We start from the raw sequence: 25,669 nt of genomic DNA on the forward strand, positions 1-25,669 counted from the left end.
GGCACTATTTTCTTGATCAAAGGATAATTTTCCACTACTGAGGAGTTTGTTGTTTTCTACCAAGTTGAAAATATTGGGAGGTGAGAATGGAGAGGGTGGAAAGGGACATGGTCCACTCAGCCAAATCAGTGGAATGAACTTTTGATGTTAAACAGGGTAATGTCACAGTCAGGCAGCATTTCTATTATACCATGAGATGTCCCACAGGTATTACAAATACAAAGAGACCACAACTGAATACGCTGAGGCCTGTCACTTCAGACCAGTCAATCTTGATAATGTCACAAACAGCCACCCAAGATAGTAATCTGGCAATTTGGGTATTGTATTTGACACATTTCTCACTATCATACCTCCAATCTGCTATTATCTGTTAATTCTAGTCCTAAATAATGAATCTGCTATTCTTTATCTCTTTTCAGAAGATCTTCAGAATCTCCTGATGGGGTTTTGTAAACACCTCTAAATTGGCCTCTTCTCTTCCAATCTATCCCTCACTGATCCCTCTTCCAAACTGACAGGAAAGCAATCCTTCTAAAATGCACCACTATAGCCAGGTGTTGTGGTGGGCACCTGTAGTGCCAGCTACTCCGAAGGCTGAGGCAGGAGAATCGCTTGAGCCCAACAGTTTGATGTTGCCGTGAGCTATAATGCCACATCACTCTACTCAGGGTGACAAAAAAAAAAAAAAATAGATTAAAAAAAATGCACCACTGGTAGCAAGTCTCTTTCCTGATTTATTTTCCTTGTCATTTGCACTGTAAATTTCGACTTCCTTATACAGCATCCAAGGTTATTACAGGCATTAACAAATGCAAAGTGCTTACAATATGCCCAGCACACAGTAAGTGTAATGCAAACATTTGCTATTACTATCATTTTTTTAGTGACCTTCTCTCCCTCCCGCCCCCGCCTTTTTTCTTTTTTTTTTTTCAATCTAAAACACTGTCACTCCTCCATTAGAATCATTGCTCATGCTATTCCAAGGACACCTTGCTACACTTTACACCTCTCTGGGCTTTCCATACCTCTGGGCTCTACACACAAACACACACACACAGAGTTCTACTTTTTAGGTGACCCGATTTCTCCTATGCTAACTTTTCCTCTTTCTATCTCCTCTAGCGTTTCATAGCCCCTCCATACACAAGATAGTTAATCTTTTCTAATTCTGTGCAGCCACTGGACGTTGTAATGGTTCTCCAATCGCAACCACTACACTTCATTATAACGTTTGTATCTTCCTCTCCCCTAACAGGTGTGAGCTCTTGGAATGCAAGGATTATATTTTATTAATACTTATTCCAAGTATCTGACTAAACACTGGCAAATGGTAAGCACCTAGCAATTAGTGAGATATTTTTCGAACAAATGAAAAGTGAAGGCTATAATTAAGCAAAATGTAATTAAGCATATTTCATGATGTAGAAAAATTCTACGTTGGGCAGAAAAGGAAGTTTAGTTACAAATCTAGAAAGCTGCAGCTCAGCAATGATGGCCGTGATGCAGCAAAGATTGGTTAAAAGACTCTTGCTTTTTGAACTCTTGGTGCCACGTGAAGTGTTGTAGGAGGGTAATTACTGTGACACCTTCTCATTGGGGTCAGGTGGAAGGAATTTTATTCCACTTTCTGCACATTTTCCCGGTACCTCTGTATGGGCTGGAGGGCAAGAAGGTCTACCGGGCCCCGAAAGCCTCCCATTTCTCGTGGACCCGCGGAAGCCTCCACCCCGCGTGGCGCACCCAGCGCCCGCATCCTCCGGGAACAGCCCGGCCGCGGGGCCCCCGGCGCCGGGCGCTGGGCGGCGGGACCGGGTCGCCCCTCCCCGCGCGTCACGTGTGCGCGAGGATGCGACTCCCCCCGCCCCCCTCCGCCCCCTCCGCCTGCCGGGAGGGTGTGCTGGCAGACGGCGCGAGGGGGAGCGAGCGAGCGGGCGCGGCCGGGAGCCCGCAGCCCTGGCGCCCGCCGCCGCCCGCAGCCCCGCAATATGCCGTCGCGGCCCGCTGGCTCTCGGCCATGGCGAGGCTCTGCCGGCGCGTCCCCTGCACTCTGCTCCTCGGCCTGGCCGCGCTGCTCCTGAAGGTGCGGCCGGTCTCCGCGGCCGCCAGAGCCGAGCTGAGCCGCTCCGACCTCAGCCTCATCCAACAGCAGCAGCAGCAGCAGCAGCAGCAGCAGAAGCAGCGGGAGGAGGCTGAGGAGGAGAGGCCAGAGGTGCCTGGAGCATCCTCCACCCTGACTGTTCCAGGTGGGTCTCGGCCGCCGGGCCCTGCCTTTCCCTCTCGCCGGCGATCTCATACCGCCTCGTAGGCTTCTCGCCCCTTCCCTCGCCGTCTCCATCCTCATCCGCGTCGCACTCCATCTCCTGGTGTTGAAAATCAGCCTTTTGGGTAATGAGCTTCCTGGGAAGCTCAGAGCACTGCAGTGGTTCCGAGGGAGGTCGGGAGCGCTGGATGGGGATGGGCTGGGGTGGGGGGGAGCTGCGGGGCGGGGGGCGCCTGGATTGATTATCTTTTTTCTTTTTCTTTTTTTTTTTTTTGATTATCTTTTTTCTTATCCCTCCCTTCTTCCTGATTTCTTCCCTCCGCCCTGGGAATGACTGTACACACACACACACACACACGGTTCTGAAATGCCTTTAGCATTTTGTTCTCTTATCCTGTTCTCTCCTTGAGACCGAGAAATCTTGCCATAGACGCCCACACACCCCCTTTCACCATCTCTCCCTCGCTTGCTGTATTTAAATTTAGCTATGGAGAAAGAAATCTTGATTCATTTTATTATTTATTTCTCTCTCCTTATCCCAGGGTTTAAGGGTTCATGTTAAAGAATGCCTTCAGTACAATAAGACCAAACCAAACAAAATGAATTACAGTAGTTTGTAAGTAAAGGAAAGGGAAAGGAGAGGGGCAGATAAGATAAAGTCTGAACTGATATTAGTACAGCCAAAGCCTATCCACGGAGAGGGAAATCTTACTTGTTAGTAGAACTTAAATGAGTTCTAATGACGGATTCTTGACACCGTCCACAGAGAGTGAAGACAGGGTATATGTGGCTGTGCCAGTTCCTCTCCCCACTCCACCGTTAAAGCCCCTTTAGTAAGCAAACAGCTGGATTATCCATTTAAATAGCCTCTTCCTACCTCCCAGCTCAGTTCCCTTCCTGGCTGTAGATGCTTCTTGTCTGCTGTTTGGAAAGAAAAAAAGCCATTAATTTTCTGGCAGGTGGGCTTAGGTTTTGTGAAACCAAAGCCAATTATATTATAACGTTTATTTTTGTTTAAAAATTCTGCTTAGTAATGTTACACAAGACTCCGAAAATGAGATTTAAAGAGTGGAATCATCATCTTATTTTGTATTCTTTGCTCATCATTTTAGAGCAGTACCCAGGCATGCCAGCTGCCATTCATGACACAGCCAGGATGATTTAATTTATCTGAGTGCCCTGAGCATAGGCTGAAATCACCAAAGTGTGCAGGAAAGCAGGTGTTTCTGACTCCCTCTTACTCCAATTAATGACACTCAAGTGTGGCTAAAAGTCGTGAAAGGTATTCTGTGTGTGGTGATTTTCCTGCTCATCTTTTAATAACAGAGTGACAACCATATGGTTTGGGCAAGGCTTCTGTACACATGCTACTTACTAAACTTAAGGAAATTGGAGATAGGAAACTAAGTGTCTTCATTATAAGAGAGATTTCATAAGTTACTAAACAGAAGTCTGGGAGAGTGTTGATGGATTTTATGATTTGCAACCTATTTTTTATTTTGATTTATTTTTCAGGAATTTTAAATGAGTTTTGACTATTGTAATATGTATGTTGTGATGAGGGTTATGAATAATTGCAATAATTAGCACTTTTTGTATATGGCATGTTAATTAAAATATTTGCTTTCCATTACTTGTGAGGGAATATTTTGGCAAGGATGATTGTTTGGGAAAGTAGCAGTTTTTGTTTTATTTATTTATTAGATTGAGATGAAGAAACCACTATCCAATAGATTGAACTAGAACCCGAAAGGTAACGTATGTGGACGCTTCTTCCTCAAAAACTCTAAGCCCCTCAAACCAGTGGGAACTAAGAGAGTAATTCAGTTGCCTGCTGTTTTAGTTATTGGAATATCAGGGTTTATAAGGAGACACAGCCTATAAACAAATGAAGTTAAAATATTCTTCTGAATTAATTATGATCTCTGCATTGAACTGGTCTTCCTGTTTCAACCTTCCTGCCCCTGCCCTCCCTACCTCCAATTATGAGCTAGTCTTCTCACACAGCTAGTGAGCAATTTTTTTTTTTTTTTTTTTTTTTTTTGCCAGGGCCAGGCATGAACCCACCACTCCTGTATATGAGGCTGGTGCCCTACTCCTTTGAGCCACAGGCACCGCCCAGCTAGTGAGCTTTTTAAAAACATTAAATAGGATAATATCTGCTCACAGTTCTCCAGTGGCTTCCCATCTCTCTCACTAAATGCCCCAGATCTTGAAAATGGCCTATGGAGGTCTGGATCCTTTTATCCCCTCTCTCTCCCATCTCCTGCAGCCTGGCTCTCTGTTTCTTCAGCTTGGGAAGGGGCTCAGGTGCTTGGCCTTTATACCTGCTTCTCTTTGTCTGGAATTCTGGAACCTAACATTCTTTAGGTTTTCTCAAATGTCACTGTAACTCCTGACCTATATTAAATAGTAATCTTCATGCCCTTTTTGTTTGCCTTTACCCTAATTCATTCTCCCCCTTGGCACTTATTATCCTCAGCCATTCTTGTAAGCCTGTTTCCCCTTGCTAGAAAGTAAGTTTTATGAGGGCATGGACTTGGTTTATTTCTATGTGCCTAGAATATGCTAGAATATGCTATATTTCTAGTGCCTAGAAGAGTACCTGATACCCATAAATGGTCAACTGCTTGATGGATGGGTGGATAATGAATGAATATGCTGGCATCAAAGATGGCTTTCATTTTCTGAGTATTTGCTATTCCCTATTGGAGAAATTCTCCAATGTAATTTATCAGAGGATATATAAAAATAAAGAAATGTTATATAGGAAGACTTGTAAGTAAAGGTTATAATGTACATAAATTTTAGATCTTAAATTTTAACAAATTTCAGTGTTTTCTGCTGACTATTGAAAACTGATCGATACCAGCACTTGAGCCACTTATTAGGTTTTCTCTAGAAGATTCTTTACCTGGGTGCACTTATAATCCTCTTATGACTTAGGAGGGTATTAGCATATTACACCTTTAAATAGCTGTCATTGAGCCCAGGTTCATTCTTTGCCAGTTTTTGGTGCTTCTGATTCTTTGGACATGTTATGTGTCAGACTATAGAACTTTTCTCAGGCAAAATTAAAAAAAAACTAGTAAGACACATTCAGTGTCTGATACATGACTAAAGACTTAATATATTATTAAGTCTATATTAAAGAAATTGACCACTGATCTCGGTTGGGATTCTCTGTATTTATTTTTCTGAAAACTTATGTCTCTTTGTATTTGAAAGAAGAAAATGAGGTTAAAAAGTGTAAAATTACCCAAAAATCAGGATTAAAAGTACATTTACATTTTTTCATTAAGTTACAAAAACATCTTTAGAAAGTAGTAGGAATAGAGAAAGGCTAAGGTTGAAATCTGTCAAATCAGTTATTTTCTCCTGCGTATGCAGTGGCTCTGTACCAGTATTTGCTGGAAATAAATATTTGAGGAACCAGAGAATTAATATAGGGGTTGGTGGTAGCTGAGACAACTATATCATGATATTCACCCTGATGGCCCATTAGATGGGAGGTATGCTGCGGATGAGGGTGAGGGGAGCTGGAGAAAATAATGAACTCTATTTTAAATTCTCCACGTGAAGCAGACACACAGGGGATCTTTGTGGATCTTTAGAAATGTCTTTTGCATGACAGAGAAAGCTTCTTGGGAGGTACATTTTCATGGTATAAAAATTTTTGATCGTACATTTCAGCGACAAATATTTTTAAACTTTTTATTTTTAAAATGTCAAGTATGGAGAGAGTAAATGGGATAGTGTAATAAAAGCCTATCCCTATTACCCAGCTTTAACAATGGTAACAATGGTCTAAAATTCAGCCATTGTTGTTTCATCATATCTTGACCCATTTTCACTAGATGGGATTTTTTTATAGTTCTTTTTGGGGGTAAAATGTACATACTTGGAAATGTACATACCTTAACTGTACTATTTTGACAGACGGGTATATCTATGTAAGCATTGCCCTATCAATTATACCATCCTTAAAAGTTCCCTTACACCCACTTTCCAGGCAGTCACTGCTCTCACTTAAAGACGTCTGCTATTTTGATTGTTTTCATCATAGGTTGATTTGGAATTTTCTAGAACTTCACAAAATGGAATCATATGGCATGTGACCAGCTTTTGTAGCTTAGGGTAATTTTCATAAATTTCATTCATATTGTAGCACATTAAGTATTGCTAAGTAATATTCCATTGTACGAATTGCCACAGATCAGTTTATTGCTGCTTCTGTTGATGGGTATTTGGGTCATTCAATGAAGCTGCTGCATTCTTGTATAAATCTTTGTGTGGACTTATTTTCATATCTCTCGTTTAAATGCCTAGGAGTAGAATTGCTTGTCCAATTGATATGTTTTTGAAATTAAAAAAACATTTTTTCCTGTATTCTATGTAGCTGGAACCTACCTCATTTAATAAAATGATTAATTAAAAATGATGAAATTTGATATAAAGTATTACTATATGCTTGCTCTTAAAATCACTTGATTTAAACTTCTTTATTAAAAATTTTTGTTGTATTTAATGTAGACGACATGAAGTTGATATACATAGTGAAATAATTATTACAGTCAAACAACATATCCATCCTCTTGCATAGTTACCTTTTTTTTTTTTTTGTGGTAAGAGCACCAAACATCTACACCCTTAGCCAATTTCCAGTACACAAGACAATATGGTAACTGGCCCTCGTGGTATACCTTAAATCTCTAGACTTACGCATCCTCCTACATATCTATCTTTACTCTGAATCTTGCCATTTATTTCCTCCCACCTCTGTTTTATTCCTTTTATTTATTTATTTATTTTTTATTAAATCATAACTGTGTACATTAATGCATTTATGGGGTACAATGTGCTGATTATAAAATCAACGGAATGTATATAAAATCATTTGGAATGCTTATATCAAACTGGTTAACATAGCTTTCACCTCACTTACCTAACAGTTTTGTTAAGGCATTTATACTCTACTCTTAATAGATTTGACATGTACCCTTGGCAATATGCACCATAGGTGAGGTCCCACCCTCTGCTCCTCTGCTCCTCCTCTTCTCTCCTTATTCTGGGCTATAGCTGTGTTTTATCATTCGTATGAAAGTGTGGGTGATTACATATTGGTTTCATAATAGTACTGAGTACATTGGACACTTTTCTTCTATTCTTGAGATACTTTACTAAGAAGAATATGTGCCAGCTCCATCCATGTAAACATAAAAGAGGTAAAGTCTCCAACTTTTTTATGGCTGCATAATATACATATACCATAATTTGTTAATACATTCATGGGTTGACGGGCACTTGGGCTGCTTGCGTGACTTGGCAATTATGATTTGGGCTGCATTCAACATTCTGGTGCAAATATCTTTGTTGTAAAATGATTTTTGGTTATCTGGACATATACCTAGTAGAGGAATTGCAGGATTGAATGGCAGGTCTATTTTTAGTTCCTGTTTTATTCTTTATTTAAATCTTCCACCCATGAAACCATTTATTTACTTTTTTCTATTCAAGGAATTTCATAATGAGTAGGAAAATTGGGGTTAGAAATTGTTGTATCTAATCTGCAAACACATAATCCAGTGCTTTCTAAGCTGGACACTGAGTGTAAAAAGGGCATTAATATTCTGCATTTGAAAAATGCTGCTGAAAATCACAGGCCTCTTTGCCCTTGGCCAAAGCACAAATGAATGAGGCCTTGGCTCTCCTATGCTGCGTGGTATGGTACATTGAATAATAAAAATGTCTGGAGCCTGCAAAAAAAAAAAAAAAAGAAAAAGAAATTGTTGTATCTAAAAGTAGTCATGCTTTAAAGGCCATATTCCCAGATGGGGTAATTATGATTTCTTTCCAGGATTTTTATAACCAAAAGGAATTATTTCTTGGTGTTAATTACAGGTTGAAAAACACATGCTATTATGTTGAATTTGAGTCCAGTTTGTTTTAGTGGTGGTTTTACACTGTTCTTAATGTGATTGAACAGAAACTGTTCTAAATATTTTTCTGAAACAAAACTCTTCCCCAGCTATATAAATATTGAAATTGATTTTTTTTTCGATGTTCTGTCTGCCTAGGTTAGCTGCAGTATTGTTGTCATTCATTTACTTGGCTTAGTGTAATATTTCTTAATTTTCTTTTGTCCAAATTACTTTAGCTAGGAAGAGGAGATAATATTTTCCGTTATTGGTAAAAATTGTGCTTTGAAATACTTAACCCAGGAAATTCTAAAACTACGAAAACTATATATCACTTAACAAGGACACATTTCAAGAAATGCATCATTAGGTAATTTTGTTGTGTGAACATTATAGAGTGTACTTATACAAACCTAGGTGGTAAGTCTATACATACCTAGGCTAGATGGCATAGCCTCTTGCTCCTGGGCTACAAATTTGTACAGTATATGTACTGAATACTGTAGATAACTGTAACATGATGGTAAATATATATCTAAACACAGAAAAGTTACAATAGAAATATAGTATTATACTCTTACAGGAGCAGTGTCTTGAAAATGTGATCTGTCCGCTGAAATGTTAAGTGGCATATGTATATGCTTTAGAAAACAGCTTCTGTTGTTCTGAAGATTCTGTTTGGAAATGTCTCTTAAATTGGTCTTTGCTGTCAGCGTAATACACATGTCCAAGAAATACTAGATTTCTGTGCCTTTTACTTTTTTTTCTTTTGAGATAGTCTTACTCTGTTCCCCCAGGATAGAGTGCTCTGGCATCAGCCTACCTTGTAGCAACCTCAAACTCCTGGGTTCAAACAATCCTCCTGCTTGAGCCTCCTTAGTTGATGGAATTACAGGCGCTTGCCACAACACCTGGCTAATTTTTCAATTTTTTTAGTAGAGATGGGAATCTTGCTTTTGCTCAGGTTGGTCATGAACTCCTGAGCTCAAGCAGTCCACCAACCTCAGCCTCCCAGAGTGCTAATATTATAGGAATGAGCCACTGTGCCAGGCCCTTAATTTTTTTTTTTTTTTTTTGCAGTTTTTGGCCGGGGCTGGGTTTGAACCTGCCACCTCTGGCATATGGGGCAGGTGCCCTACTCCTTTGAGCCACAGGTGCTGCCCAGGCTCTTAATTTTTTTTTTCTTTTATGACTGTTTCATGTCCTAATAACTAGGCTGTATTCTTAAATACTTGATGATGTCTGTGAATACGGAGGCCAGTTCATTGGGCCTAAAATGAGTGATTCCTAGTGTCATTTCATGGAGGGCAGTGGGTGTCAAGGAAACATTACTAGCATGTCAAATATGCCTCAGTGACCAAGTGAACCAAGACTGTAAAATGCCTCAGTAATGTATTATAGCTCTTTATCTTACACAGAAGTTAAGATTTCAAATTAATTTCATTTATATGTGGGTGAGATTTCAGTTTCTATTTAATGTACTTTTTTTTCCTCAAGCAGATTTCTATATAATAACAAGTTAGGGAATCATTTAAAATTTAAGTAAATATATGCCAGTATTACCAGTTATTGTACTTTGTTAAGTTCTGTTCAGTAAAGAAATAATATTTATAAATGGGGTATTAAAAAAATTCATTTTATTTTGTTTCTTTTTGATAGTTACAAAAATATGTGACATATTTTTAATTCACTTGTTAGCCCTGCTGAAATTTAAAACACTTCCTTGGCCAATAGTAGTTCTTATATGTGAATCCAAATACTAGCTGGGCCTTAGGGGACCAGTTGGAAGCAAATAGAAATGCCCAGCCTCAGCTCAGGGTTCATGTTGTCAGGTCCCTAGTTTATATCTGGGGTCGGTGTTCCAGGGACATTATAGATACCATGTGTATCTTTTGGCTTTTATAAACTAAAATAAAATCAGTTGTTCATGATTTTATTCTAATTATCTACTCCTCTGCTTTTTCATAATAGGAATGTGACAAAAACAGAAAAAGGATAGAGAAATGATTTGTTTTTCCTAATGAGTTAACTATAACCAGAAGTTAAATGGGATTGCGATGTCTTGGACTTTGTGATTCACTGGAATTTGTTACCCATTTCACCCATGCCTGCTCCATTATATTTTTGGGAAAGGGAGAAATTAAGATCAAAGTCTGGCTCAGTATAGCTATGATTCTGCAAAACTTCAAATATGCTGTTACCACACATTTGCATGAGTAGAGTTTATTTATAAATGTCTAGGTAATTGAGATAAGATTACTCAAAAAAGTCCATTTACTGTAAGAATGAAATAGAAGATAACACTTTTTGTCTAAGGGAAAATGCTCTTAAAATGCTCATCATTCTTAATCATCAGAGAAATGCAAATCAAAACTACTTTGAGATATCACCTAACTCCAGTAGATTAGCCCATATCACAAAATCCCAAAACCAGAGATATTGGTGTGGATGTAGAGAAAAGGGAACACTTCTGTACTGCTGGTGGGAATGCAAACTAATACTTTCCTTTTGGAAGGATGTTTGGAGAACACTTAAGAGATCTAAAAATAGACCTGCCATTCGATCTTACAATTCCTCTGCTAGGTATATATCCAGAAGACCAAAAATCACATTATAACAAAGATATTTGTACTAGAATGTTTATTGCATCCCAATTCATAATTGCTAAGTCATGGAAAAAGCCCAAGTGCCCATCGACCCACGAATGGATTAATAAATCGTGGGTATATGTACACCATGGAATATCATGCAGCCTTAAAGAAAGATGGAGACTCTACCTCTTTCATGTTTACATGGATGAAGCTGGAACATATTCTTCTTAGTAAAGTATCTCAAGAATGGAAGAAAAAGCATCCAATATACTCAGCCCTACTATGAAACCAATTTATAGCTTTCATATGAAAGCGATAACCCAGTTATAACCTAAGAATATGGGGAAGGGGGAGACGGAGGGGAGGGGGGAGGATGGGTGGAGGGAGGGTAATTAGTGGGACCACACCTATGGTGCATCTTACAAGGGTACATGTGAAACTTACTAAATGTAGAAGGTAAATGTCTTAACACAATAACTAAGAAAATGCCAGGAAGGCTATGTTAACCAGTGTGATGAAAATATTTCAAATTGTATATAAAACCAGCGCATGGTGCCCCATGATTGCATTAATGTACACAGCTACGATTTAATAAAAAAAACAATAATGGGCATATTAGAATGTATCTGTTTCACTAAGTAAAATAAGCTACCATTTGTTGATGATAAGGTTGTGTCATGACAGGAATTCTGATCTCGATTTGTGTACCTGAAGTTAAAAAAAATCCATATACTTGTTTGTATTTAGATGAACTAGTACTTGCAAAATGCTTGCATTTATTTATTTATTTATTTTTTGGCCGGGGCTGAGTTTGAACTCACCACCCTTTGAGCCACAGGTGCTGCCCGCAAAATGCTTGCATTTAAAGACAAAAATTTCTCTTAATAAAATAAGTACTTTGTGTAGTATATTTTACAATCTATTTGTGCTATTAGATTCTGGAGGTTTTAGCAAAAAAATTATGATTTAATACTTGCCCAAATTTCACTTTTCTTAATACTAATTAGAGTTTGACTCTCATTATAATCTTATTAAAAATTACTTGTATAGTATTGTATGAAACAGTGAATTTGATCTTTTACAATGAAGCAATGTCTAATGTTGATTAGAGCTGTAATTTTTTTTTAAAAACCAAAGTGTTCACAGGGTATACTAGGCTCTATGCTTTTTGATAAGCCTTCTTGGACTCATAGGCTCTTGGAACTGGAATAAGGTAGAAATGACCTTCTCTTAAATGCTTTGTTCTGGCAGTGTGTGAAAAGTGGAGCTAGAACATAGCCTTAAAAGAAATTGTGATGCTACCTGGCAGTTAAAAGTCTGAAAACTGTTAGTTAAGGATGCTTTTGATGGCTTCCTTCACAGCAAATAAGCCATCATAATTTGAAACTTTTTCAATAATTTGAAACTTTCACTACCAGCTGATTCAAGTTTGGGAATCAGAGGAGTCAAAATAATGTACATTTCAAAATTGCCTCTGTACCATAGTATTTGGAATAGGGAAAAAGTCTGTGAACCAAACCTTGGCAAATGTAGGGTATAAAAATGTTGACAGTGGGCGGGCACAGTGGCTCATGCCTGTAATCCTGGCACTCTAGGAGGCCGAGGCAGATTACTTGAGGTCAGGAGTTTGAGACCAACCTGAACAGGAGCAAGACCCCCATCTCTGCTAAAAATGGAACAAAAAACAAATAACAAAAAAAATAAAACTAGCCGGTGTTGTGGTGGGTACCTGTAGTTGTAGCTACTTGGGAAGCTGAGGCAGAAGGACCTCTTGAATTTAAGAACTTGAGGTTGCTGTGAGCTAGGATCATGCCATGGCACTCTACCCAGGACAACAGAGTGAGACTCTTGTCTAAAAGAAAAAAAATAAGGTGTTGAAAGTGAGGACTTTGGAGGTTCAAGAGAAGAGAGAGAGTCAGGTAAGTCCATAGTCCATGGAGGAGGAAAATACAGTCAATTTTCCCTTCCCCTCACATGTGTAAGTGACTAACTGTCCCTTACAGCTTCTAATGCAGATTTCTGTGGAGCCAACAGAAGCGTGTAGGGGCTAATGAGAGACCTAGAATTAATGAGTCTGCAACTACCCAGTGTTCAATGTGTCTGTAAGATTTTCAAAGGCATCCCTGATCCCCCAAAAGTTAAGAAAACCTGCCATGGTTAATTAAGCCTTTTTAAGAGGACTCTGTAAGTAAACAGAGGTAACATTCAGACTCAAGTAACATTTTTGTGTTTTGTTAACATGTGAGTTTTTTTTGTTATTGTGCAGATGTGTTGGGTAAAATTAATAAATGCAACAGCAATATAACCAATCTTGCCAGAAGGCTTTAACTCTTCAAAGAAGTGATTGGTTAGGATGCATATACCTTAGTCAATTCTTCCAGCCTTTGGATTTTTTATTCTGTTGGTAGAATGATTACCAATATGTAATAAATATCTTTTGGTAAATCACATGACTTTGAATTGTTTCATATCCAGGGTTCATTATATATCAAACTGGAGAGATACCTTACACCTAAAAAACCCCTCTGTTCAGAATTCTTTGGCAGTCAACATAGAAACTCTCTTTATCTTGGATCTGGGCGATTCCACTGAGGGATAGGGTCACAGAAATTAAGTTAATAATCTCAATATGGGCTCTGATGACTTTTCTAGTCATCTAATTCCTCCAGGCCTGATTATAAACCTCAATCAGTTTTGGCAGATGGAGGCCTACTCTTGTTGTTAGCAATTACCAAAGAAGGTGTTTATAAAAACCTCAATCTTTTCCTACTGCTGAGATAAGTAATAATGTTTGGTCTTTAAACAGTTTTGGGGTCAAAATAGTAATTTCAGCCTACAGTGATTTAAATCTGTGATTTAACTTGCTATTTTTATCATCAGTGCTGTGCTAGGTTTTTGGAATTAATATTATCTCTAAAATCAACGAAGCCAATATTTTTCTTACTTTTCTGATTCACACCTCTCCTGGTTTCACTAATAACCAACTACATTGGAAAAGCTAGATGCATGAAGCGTGAATAGCAGATGAATTTCTTTGAGGACGACCTCTATTTTGCAGAATTTTTCTTTCATTTGGAAATCCAAATGGAGAAATTTGAATTTCAGCACATTCTGATGTTCCAAAGATGAATAATAGCACGTGTTGAGACTTGGAAAGCTGCAGTTTCAGAGAACAGCATAGGGCACAGATATGAAGGTAAAAAAAAGATGTAGTGGGGTGAGGTGGCTGGTACCTTTAATTTCAGCTACTCTGGAGACTAAGGTAGAAGATCACTTGAGAAGAGTTTGAGTTTGAGACCAGCCTGGGCAATATAGCAAGACCCTTTCTCTTAAAAAAAAAAAAAGAAGAAGAAGAAAACACTTTGATAAATCCAAGTCCTATGTGGTTGTTGTACTTCCTCTATGTAAAGGCTGGCCCAGAGATCAGGACTGTATGTAGGGACTACGCGTGGGGCTCATCATGGATCTAGTAGTTTCGAGGTTTAAGTTTGGCAAAGGCAGGTGAAAATATGTAGACCCAATTATATTTCCTTTTCCTTCATATCAGTGTTTTTTTTTTTTTTTTTTTTTTTTTTTTCCTCTTTCTTTTTTTTTTTTTTATTGTTGGGGATTCATTGAGGGTACAATAAGCCAGTTACACTGATTGCAATTGTTAGGTAAAGTCCCTCTTGCAATCGTGTCTTGCCCCCATAAAATGTGACACACACTAAGGCCCCACACTCCTCCCTCCATCCCTCTTTCTGCTTCCCCCCCCATAACCTTAATTGTCATTAATTGTCCTCATATCAAGATTGAGTACATAGGATTCATGCTTCTCCATTTTTGTGATGCTTTACTAAGAATAATGTCTTCCACTTCCATCCAGGTTAATACGAAGGATGTAAAGTCTCCATTTTTTTTAATGGCTGAATAGTATTCCATGGTATACATATACCACAGCTTGTTAATCCATTCCTGGGTTGGTGGGCATTTAGGCTGTTTCCACATTTTGGCAATGGTAAATTGAGCTGCCATAAACAGTCTAGTACAAGTGTCCTTATGATAAAAGGATTTTTTTCCTTCTGGGTAGATGCCCAGTAATGGGATTGCAGGATCGAATGGGAGGTCTAGGTTGAGTGCTTTGAGGTTTCTCCATACTTCCTTCCAGAAAGGTTGTACTAGTTTGCAGTCCCACCAGCAGTGTAAAAGTGTTCCGTTCTCTCCACATCCACGCCAGCATCTGCAGTTTTGAGATTTTGTGATGTGGGCCATTCTCACTGGGGTTAGATGATATCTCAGGGTTGTTTTGATTTGCATTTCTCTAATATATAGAGATGATGAACATTTTTTCATGTGTTTGTTAGCCATTCGTCTGTCGTCTTTAGAGAAAGTTCTATTCATGTCTCTTGCCCATTGATATAAGGGATTGTTGGCTTTTTTCATGTGGATTAATTTGAGTTCTCTATAGATCCTGGTTATCAAGCTTTTGTCTGATTGAAAATATGCAAATATCCTTTCCCATTGTGTAGGTTGTCTCTTTGCTTTGGTTATTGTCTCCTTAGCTGTACAGAAGCTTTTCAGTTTAATGAAGTCCCATTTGTTTATTTTTGTTGTTGTTGCCATTGTCATGGCAGTCTTCTTCATGAAGTCTTCCCCCAGGCCAATATCTTCCAGTGTTTTTCCTATGCTTTCTTTGAGGATTTTTATTGTTTCATGCCTTAAATTTAAGTCCTTTATCCATCTCGAATCAATTTTTGTGAGTGGGGAAAGGTGTGGGTCCAGTTTCAGTCTTTTACATGTAGACATCCAGTTCTCCCAACACCATTTATTGAATAGGGAGTCTTTCCCCCAAGGTAAGTTCTTGTTTGGTTTATCAAAGATTAGGTGGTTGTAAGATGTTAGTTTCATTTCTTGGTGTTCAATTCGATTCCAAGTGTCTATGTCTCTGTTTTTGTGCCAGTACCATGCTGTCTTGAGCACTATGGCTTTGTAGTACAGACTAAAATCTGGTATGCTGATGCCCCCAGCTTTATTTTTGTTACTAAGAACTGCCTTAGCTATACGGGGTTTTTTCCGGTTCCATACAAAACGCAGAATCATTTTTTCCAAATCTTGAAAGTACGATGTAGGTACTTTGATAGGAATGGCATTGAATAGGTAGATTGCTTTGGGAAGTATAGACATTTTAACAATGTTGATTCTTCCCATCCATGAGCATGGTATGTTCTTCCATTTGTTAATGTCCTCTGCTAATTCCTTTCTGAGGATTTCATAGTTTTCTTTATAGAGGTCCTTCACCTCCTTCGTTAGGTATATTCCTAGGTATTTCATTTTCTTTGAAACTATGGTGAAGGGAGTTGTGTCCTTAATTAGCTTCTGATCTTGACTGTTATTGGTGTATACAAAGGCTACTGACTTGTGGACATTGATTTTATATCCTGAAACATTACTGTATTTTCTGATGACTTCTAGGAGTCTTGTGGTTGAGTCTTTGGGGTTCTCTAAGTATAAGATCATGTCGTCAGCAAAGAGGGAGAGTTTGACCTCCTCTGCTCCCATTTGGATTCCCTTTATTTCCTTGTCTTGCCTAATTGTATTGGCTAGAACTTCCAGCACTATGTTGAATAGTAAAGGTGACAGAGGACAACCTTGTCTGGTTCCAGTTCTAAGAGGAAAAGCTTTCAGTTTTACTCCATTCAGTAAAATATTGGCTGTGGGTTTGTCATAGATAGCTTCAATCAGTTTTAGAAATGTGCCACCTATGCCTATACTCTTCAGTGTTCTAATTAGAAAAGGATGCTGGATTTTATCAAATGCTTTTTCTGCATCTATTGAGAGGATCATGTGATCTTTATTTTTGCCTCTGTTAATATGGTGGATAACGTTTATGGACTTGCGTATGTTAAACCAGCCTTGCATCCCTGGGATGAAGCCTACTTGATCATGATGAATGACTTTTTTGATGATAAGCTGTAATCTATTGGCTAGGATTTTGTTGAGAATTTTTCCATCTATATTCATGAGTGAGATTGGTCTGAAGTTCTCCTTTTTGCTTGGGTCTTTTCCTGGTTTTGGTATCAGGGTGATGTTTGCTTCATAGAATGTGTTGGGGAAGATTCCTTCTTCCTCAATTTTTTGGAATAATTTCTGCAGTACAGGAATAAGCTCTTCCTTGAAGGTTTGATAGAATTCTGGAGTGAAGCCATCTGGACCAGGGCATTTTTTAGTTGGAAGCTTTTTTATTGTTTCTTTGATCTCAGTGCTTGAAATTGGTCTGTTCTGGAGGTCTATTTCTTCCTGGCTAAGTCTAGGGAAAGGGTGTGATTCCAAATATTGATCCATTTCCTTCACATTGTCAAATTTCTGGGCATAGAGTTTCTGGTAGTATTCAGAGATGATCTCTTGTATCTCTGTGGGATCAGTTGTTATTTCCCCTTTATCGTTTCTGATTGAGGTTATTAGAGATTTTACTTTTCTATTTCTAGTTAGTCTGGCCAATGGTTTATCTATTTTATTTATTTTTTCAAAAAACCAACTCCTTGTTTCATTAATTTTCTGAATGATTCTTTTGTTTTCAATTTCATTGATCTCTGATTTGATTTTGGATATTTCTTTTCTTCTACTGGGTTTAGGCTTAGATTGTTCTTCTTTTTCCAATTCCATAAGATCTCTTGTGAGATTGTTGATGTGCTCTCTTTCTGTTTTTCGAATGTAGGCATCTAAAGCGATGAATTTTCCTCTCAAAACTGCTTTTGCAGTATCCCACAGGTTTTGGTAGCTTGTGTCTTCATTGTTGTTATGCTCAAGGAAGTTAATGATTTCCTGTTTTATTTCTTCCTTCACCCATCTGTTATTCAACAGAAGATTGTTTAATTTCCATGCCTTTGGGTGGGGTTGAGCATTTTTGTTAGAGTTGAGTTCCATCTTTAGTGCCTTATGGTCTGAAAAGATACAAGGTAAAATTTCAATTCTTTTGATTCTGTTGATATTTGTTTTGTGTCCCAGGATATGATCAATTTTGGAGAATGTTCCGTGGGGTGATGAGAAGAATGTATATTCTTTATCTTTGGGGTGGAGTGTTCTATATACGTCTATCAAGCATAGTTGGTCTAGGGTCTCATTTAAATCTCTTACATCTTTGTTTAATTTCTGTTTAGAGGATCTGTCCAGCTCTGTAAGAGGTGTGTTAAAGTCCCCTGTTATGATGGTATTATCAGATATCATATTGCTCAGACTGAGTAAGGTCTGCTTCAAGAATCTGGGAGCATTTAAATTGGGTGCATAAATATTTAGAATTGAAATGTCTTCTTGTTGTAGTTTTCCCTTGACCAATATAAAGTGACCATCTTTTTCTTTTTTGACTTTAGTTGCTTTAAATCCACATGTATCTGAAAATAAGATTGCAACTCCTCTTTTCTTCTGAATTCCATTTGCCTGAAAAATTGTCTTCCAACCCTTGACTCGGAGCTTTAATTTGTCTTTTGAAGCCAGGTGTGTTTCTTGCAGACAGCAAATGGATGGCTTGTGTTTTTTAATCCAGTCAGCCAATCTATGTCTCTTCAGTGGGGAATTCAAGCCATTAACATTTATTGAGATAATGGATAAGTGTGGTAGTATTCTATTCGTCTTATTTGGTGAGAGTCCATTGCTTAGTTTTATCTTTTGCATCAGTGTGGAGGTTAGGTTCTGTCCTTTGGTTTCTGAGTTCTTACTTTGCTGTTGATCCATTGTGGTGGTCAGTGTGCAGAACAGGTTGAAGTATTTCCTGTAGAGCTGGTCTTGTTGTGGCGAATTTCCTCAATGTTTGTATATCCGTAAATGATTTGATTTCTCCGTCAATTTTGAAGCTTAGCTTAGCAGGGTACAGAATTCTGGGCTGAAAATTGTTCTGTTTAAGTAGATTAAAGGTAGATGACCATTGTCTTCTTGCTTGGAAAGTTTCATTAGAGAAGTCTGTGGTAACTCTGATGGATTTGCCCCTGTAGGTCAACTGGCGCTTACTCCTGGCAGCTTGCAGAATCTTTTCTTTTGTCTTGATTTTGGACAGGTTCATCACAATGTGTCTTGGAGAAGCTCGGTTAGAGTTGAGGCGACCCGGGGTCCGATATCCCTCTGAAAGCAGTGTGTCAGAATCTTTGGTGATGTTTGGGAAATTTTCTTTTATAATATTCTCTAGTATGGCTTCCATTCCTCTGGGGCATTCTTCTTCCCCTTCCGGAATTCCTATAACTCGTATGTTGGAACGCTTCATAAAGTCCCATAATTCTGACAGTGAACGTTCTGCTTTCTCTCTCTTCTTTTCTGCCTCTTTTACTGTCTGAGTTATCTCAAGAACTTTGTCTTCTACCTCTGAAATTCTTTCTTCTGCATGGTCTAACCTGTTGCTGATACTTTCCATTGCATCTTTAAGTTCCCTAATTGACTGTTTCAGTTCCTTCAGCTCTGCTATATCCTTTTTATATTCTTCATATCGTTCATCTCTTATTTGATTCTGTTTTTGGATTTCCTTTTGGTTATTTTCCACTTTATTAGCAATTTCCTTCATTGTTTCCATCATTTCTTTCATTGTTTTCAACATGTGTATTCTAAATTCCCTTTCTGTCATTCCTAACATTTCTATACTGGTGGAATCATCTGCAGTAGCTACCTCATGGTCCCTTGGTGGGGTTGTTCTAGACTGGTTCTTCATGTTGCCTGGAGTTTTCTGCTGATTCTTCCTCATGAGTGATTTCTTTTATCTGTTTGCTTGCCCTAATTTTCCTTTCACTTCCTCTTGCTCTTTAAGTTCTTGTGCCTGTGGAAGTTGTGGGCGGGTTTAGACGGATTGAACACACGCGACCACTTGCCGGTTTTCCACGGATTTAGTCCTCCTCTTGGGGTCCAGAAGTCTCTCGCTGACTCCCTGTATCCTCATAGGAGTGATGATAGGCAGTTCCCACCAGCCAGAGACACCTGGAGTCCTATCTCCCCAGACTCACGTGCCCAGATGCAAGGAAGCTGTTACTCGGCTGCCATCTTGCTCCGCCTCTATCCATATCAGTGTTTTTTATCCAAAAATACGGCATGCAATCTGTATCTCTTAAATAATTTTTAATTTATTGTGTTATATTGAAAAATTGTACTTAAATATTAATGTTATGATTATAAAATGTTTGACACTGTAATGTATAGGTCATTAAAATATCTTTATATTATAAAACATGAAATAGAAAATATGGAAGTAGAAAAAACTAGTTTTTTTTCTGTTTAATATAACATTTATGCCTCTCTTCTCAGTCTCTCCTCTTACGAGCAGATCTCAGTCATTCTAGTTGCCTTTTTTGAGACAGGGTCTTGCTGCGTTGTCCCAGTTGGAGTGTGCTGGCACAGTCATAGCTAATTGCAACTTCCAATGCCTAGAAGTGATCCTTGCCTCAGCCTACAGGTGTGTGCTGCTTATCTAATTTTTGTACTTTTTTGGTGATGAGGTCTTGCTGTGCTACTCAGGCTGATCTTCAACTTGTGGCCTCAAGTAATCCTTCCACCTCAGTGTTCTACAGTGCTGGATTGCAGGTGTGAGACCCTGCCCCTGGCTGTATTACAGTTTCTTTAAATACCATCTCTCTGCTAAGACTCCCCTAGTTTGCTCATGAATGTATCCAGCTATTATCTTGACTTCTTTATGTAGCTAAGTCACAGATACCTCACTTTAATCATTCACATCTACAACTGGACTTGCGCTTTCTCACCAAACCATCTAGAATAAATATTTTCTTCTCTTTTGTTACTAAAAACCAATAAAGTGCTCCACTGGCCATGGAGGGAGAGTTAGTGGTCACTGTGCTTGCTGCCTGCTCCACCGTCCTCCCTTCATCTAATCAATCACCAAACCCATTTAAGAGTCTGCCTCCTGAATATTTCCCATCTGTTAATTCTTCATCTTTGCTGCCTCTGCTCTAGCTCAGGTTACTCTTATGTTCAAGTTGATGTTAGAACATTAATAAGCCTCTTTTTGTGTTCATTCTTGATGCTCTAAAATCCATACTCCCCAGAGAAGCCACAGGGATCATCTTGCAGTTCTCCAATAGTGATTATTTTTAAGTACAAATCTGATTAGGCTTCCAGTTACATTGAGAACCAAGTCAGAAGTCTTCACATGCCTTTTAGGCTTTGCATAATTTACTGCTTCAGCCTTAGTGCAGCTTCCCTCCCACTTCATCACTATGCTACAGTTCTCTGTATCTCGAGAGTGACAGGTTTTGTGCTTCAGGGCCTTTCTGTGCTTGCAACACTCCCTCCATCCAGCACATTCTTCCCTATACCCCAACCACCTGGTTAATTGCATTGAAACTTCAGATGTTAGCTTAAATTCTTCTTTTTTAAGAATAGTTTCGTTTGACTTTCTAGTCTGAGTTAGGTCCCTCTGTCAGTGTGCTCTCATAAATCCAAGATCTGTAATTAATCTGTGGCTAGGCATCCCATTTCTATATATTTTTATCCTCTAGATTGGAAGCCAGAGCAGGCCAGGTGCAATAATTGCTCTGCTTGGGGCTATCTCCCTACATAAATATTTATGGAATGAATAAATGAATGCCCCAGTTTAGATAAATATTTGGGTTTCAACCACATGCTTGAGCTGGCTCTTCAAGACAGTGTGCATACGAAAAGGATCTTATACTGGGAAAAGCTGTAGAACTTTAGGTGGGAAGTGGCCAAAGTACATAGGTTTTATATTAAAAAGAATGCCTGCTTTGAGGAAAAAAATGCACAGGAAGAGGAATTGTATTACTCTAGTTCAACACATTATATGCTGCTTCATATATGGGTTCAGTGATAATATCTAAGATTTCTATAGTGACTTCGCTATTTTTTTCTTCTTCTTTTTAAACAAATGTCATTGAGTCTCTTATTATTTTCCAGGCACTATGTATGGTACCAAATATATAGGAAGAAGATGAATTGTCATTGCTTCCAGAGAACACCCATAAGGGCAGATAAAGAACGCAAATAATAGCAGAGTGGGATAAGTATATTAGAGGGATGTATAGGACACTGTGGAAAACAGGTTTGGGGAAAGTAATTTTGCTTGAGTTTCCTAGAAGAAAACACACTTAAAGTGAATGTCAAAGTTATTTTGAAAGACAGGAAAAGGAAATAATAATTTGTTTTTTTTAAACTTTTGATTAGGTCTCTTGTTTTTCTGCTTTTTGTAATAATAATTATTAGTTTAACAGAATTAATAGCAATTCTGTTCTGTTTTATCTTTATATTCTCTAGAATTCTTTTTATCTCCTACTTTTATGACTTATCATTCCATGTTGTGAGAAAAGGGGAAAAATGTCTCTTCTTCCACAGTGCCCACATTTCTTGAAGAAAACAGAGTAATAATGCGTTTTCCTTTCTTAAATTAAGAGGTTTGAATTCAGAATTCAAAAATAAGCCCCTTGTTGGGCTCTAGAATGAGCCAACATTTGATACCTTTTGCCTTTTATGTTGATTTATGGTAGAAGTACTTTCCCCTGCATGAAAACAGTGGGGGTATCACCACTTTGACCTTGTGCTATTTTCTTATGGGTCCTCAGCATGAACACAACACAGGCCAGTTGCGTATCGATGTCACTCCTCTAACCTTTCTCTTTCCCATCTGTGCCAGCCTGCTGGCCACTTCTCTAGTCTCTCATGGAGAAAACTTAACATCTCTTCTTTCCTCATCGGTGACTTCTATTTTTATTTTCACACCTCACCACAAGGCAGTGAGGGATTTAAAATACATTCTGTTAATTACGGTTGTGATATCTGCATGAAGGACTTTTAAAAAATATAATTGCACCTGGCCTTCTGTTAAATCACAAAGTTCATGAAAACTAATAAATATCAGGAATTTTCTGTATTGAAGTTTTCTCCTTTTGCATTAGTCTAGAGATGTACTCATAGCAGAGGCCATTAACTGGAAATGATTGAAGCAGAGGAAAGGATATGTTTACTTTATACGTTGATGTATTTTGAGGATACAATGAAAGTTTGCTCTTAACCATGTAAAGCACACTGTCATGCAGTTTCTGCATAAAAAAAAAAAAAAATCCCTGAAATCTATAGATCCTCCAGGCTGAGGGAACTGAGACACTGAGACAGGTGGCTGAACAGGGTGAGCATATGGGCTGACTCATGTGGCTGTTCTCCCTCGGGCACCAGCCCAGTGTTCTCAGGGGACCGTGTAGTGTGTTATCTTTTGGGGCCTTCAGAGACTAAGGGGGAGATCGTACCACATATGCCCCCATTCAGAGTGTGAATTCAGTGTATTTATGTGGAAGAGGCAATGTATAAATCTATTTAATGAAAGATACTGTCTTAACCCAACCAATTTTCCTACTCTTTCAATCCTGCCTATTTCCTCTATCTCTGTAGTCATCCAACCTGGAGAGCCTGGGCTCTTTATCGATTGTATCTAATTGTGGTGTTTCCAGTGTCTGTTCCTGTGGGTTTCTTCTCATGGCCACCTTCCCTATCCAGGCCCATCTGCGTGGATCATCCCAGTAATGTCCTATGAAATTCTGTGAGATCTCCTGGGTTAGTGCTCCCCAGTTTTTATTCTCTGTATCTCACACCATACCCTTGCTTCATGCATCTTCCTGAAACAGTACTTTTCCCCCTAAGTTTTCATTATATTGTCATTAAATGTGAAATCTCTATCAGGCTTCTATCTCTCTGTTTATGGCAAATACTATGAAATATGGTGAAAAATTGAAATTGAGTAATGAATATCCATGTACCTTCCACCAAGATAGAACAGTTGCTAAAATTTTGTCATAATTCTTAACTCTATTACTACATACTATCAATCTTTCTACAGATACACACCCAGTAATTATAATGCCAATTGAAGCCTAGTTATATATAGCCTGAATTTTCAGCCCTAAAAGCTTCATCATGCCTCTATTAAGATTTGGGTAACTTTCGGTGGACAAATACTACTTTTTTGAAGTGGTAAAATGATTACTAAAAACTTCTAAATTATCTACATAAAATATTATATAAAATATCAGTGAGTAAAATGTATAGATCTTCAAGTAATGAATGAATAAATGAATCTTATAGACTATGTGGCAAATTCTTTAGAAAGTTTACTTTGGCTTGTTATACTTGTACAATTAGCGTGTTTATATGACCATTAGCCTTATTTACATAAAACTGTGTGTTTTTTTTAATTCTTGTTTTGAGATAGGATTTACTTCTGTTGCCTGGGCTAAGGTGCAGTAGCATCACCATAGCTAACTGTAGCCTCAAACTCCTAGGCTCAAGTGATGCTCTTGCCACAGCTTCCTGGGTAGCTGGGACTATAAGCACACACTACCATGGCCATCTTAATTTTCAAAAAAAATTTTGTAGGGATAGGGTCTTGCTGTTGCCCAAACTCCTCTCAGACTCCTGGCTTTAAGGGATCCTTCCACATTGGCCTCCCAAATTGCCAGGATTATAGGAGTGAGCCACCAAGTTCAGCCAAGATTATGTGTTTTATGAAGGTGGCCTTTTAGTTTCAGCCAAGTTTTCAGTTTATTTTATTATTTGGTCATTTCCTACCAATCTGGGATTATTTTTCAATGGTTAACTTTGCTCTTTACCTGTAACTTTTATGGTGAATGTATATGGAACTGGCTGTCTGGTACCTCTCCTTCCCTTTCTGATTACGACACCCTCATCTATCCATATTTGATGGTGGAGATGGGAGTTGTCAACAGTGTGTCATCTCCACTACTCCTACCACATGGAGAAGGCTAGCCAGGCTGTTAACAGAAAGGATGAAGCCAGTGGACTGGAAGCCTTGCTTCCAGTCATTCCCAAATCTGGCTGGATAATTGGACTCTCTGGCTTGCTTGCGCAACACTTCCTTGTTTTCCATGGCTTAATACCTTCCATTTTTGCCTCAGTAAATCCTGGTTGGATTTTTGTAACTTTCAACCAAAAAGTCTTAACTAGCTTTACATGTTATTCTTATACTAAATACTAATTCCACAAAAATTCAAATCTATTGAAACTTTTCTGTACCATTGACACTGCCTAACTCTTTCCTAACCTAGGCTCCAGCAGAAACCTACTTAGAATCCTTTTTCTTTTTCCATTAAGCTTTTCCAGTTCACAGTTATCGTCTCACTGGATCACTTATGCTCTTTATTTGGTGATTCAATACTTGATAATATGTTGTTATAATTAGTCTAGCTGTTTCTGGTCTGTTTTATATCCTTCCGAATTCCTTCAGGGCATAGATACTAATATATTTATTCACCTATTCACCCATTTTATGTCTTAGAATGCTTGGTATTCAGTAAGTGCTGAACAAAATCATGTTGATTCATAATATGTTATGATTTTTTATATATGTGTGTGTATATATAGGTATGTATATATATACATATATATAAAGTGTTAACGGAAATATTTAAGGGACTAAGTACCTTTTGTTATGTATGTATTTATTTCCAAAATGATCTGAATAAATTAAACAGCATTAACTTATCATGTTCCTTAATTTGCTACTTTGTTAAGTAGTTTTAAAGTATAGTAGTTTATTATCTAAGTGTATCACTATGCAACATAATCTCTCATCATACCCTTTTCTCTGTACCCTTAGCATGTCCCAAAATATGTTTAAATTGGATTAATTGGTAGTTGTCTCCTTGTTAGAATAATGCCTGGGCATTTTATTTCTTTCATCTTCTGCAATATTTTCATGCCAGACACATTCCTTTTAATTAAAAAATATTTATTCTCAGATTTATGGGTTTGGGGCAGATTCCAGTGGTTTAAAATGAATTAGAAAATGATGAATCATACTACAAGAGGCTTTGAGGAGTGTCAGGCAGGCATGACCGTAATATACCAAAGTATAATTTGTAAACCTGGAATGCCTTAAGGGTCATTTTCTTTCCTTATTTTTTATTTTT

At 38.2% G+C, this 25,669-nt stretch overlaps 1 protein-coding gene across 1 annotated transcript in view; it reads left to right on the forward strand.

Moving 5' to 3' along the window:
- Positions 1-1,885: 1,885 nt before the first annotated feature.
- Positions 1,886-25,669, forward strand: part of FAM171B (family with sequence similarity 171 member B) — a 73,716-nt gene continuing 49,932 nt past the window's right edge. The window contains exon 1 of the mRNA XM_053598132.1: positions 1,886-2,246. Within this exon, the coding sequence (XP_053454107.1) occupies positions 2,018-2,246 (229 nt within the window). The 5' untranslated portion in view covers positions 1,886-2,017. The remainder of the gene's footprint in view (positions 2,247-25,669) is intronic.

Source organism: Nycticebus coucang, chromosome 7 (assembly GCF_027406575.1).
Source record: "Nycticebus coucang isolate mNycCou1 chromosome 7, mNycCou1.pri, whole genome shotgun sequence".
In the NCBI taxonomy this organism is placed as follows: domain Eukaryota; kingdom Metazoa; phylum Chordata; class Mammalia; order Primates; family Lorisidae; genus Nycticebus; species Nycticebus coucang.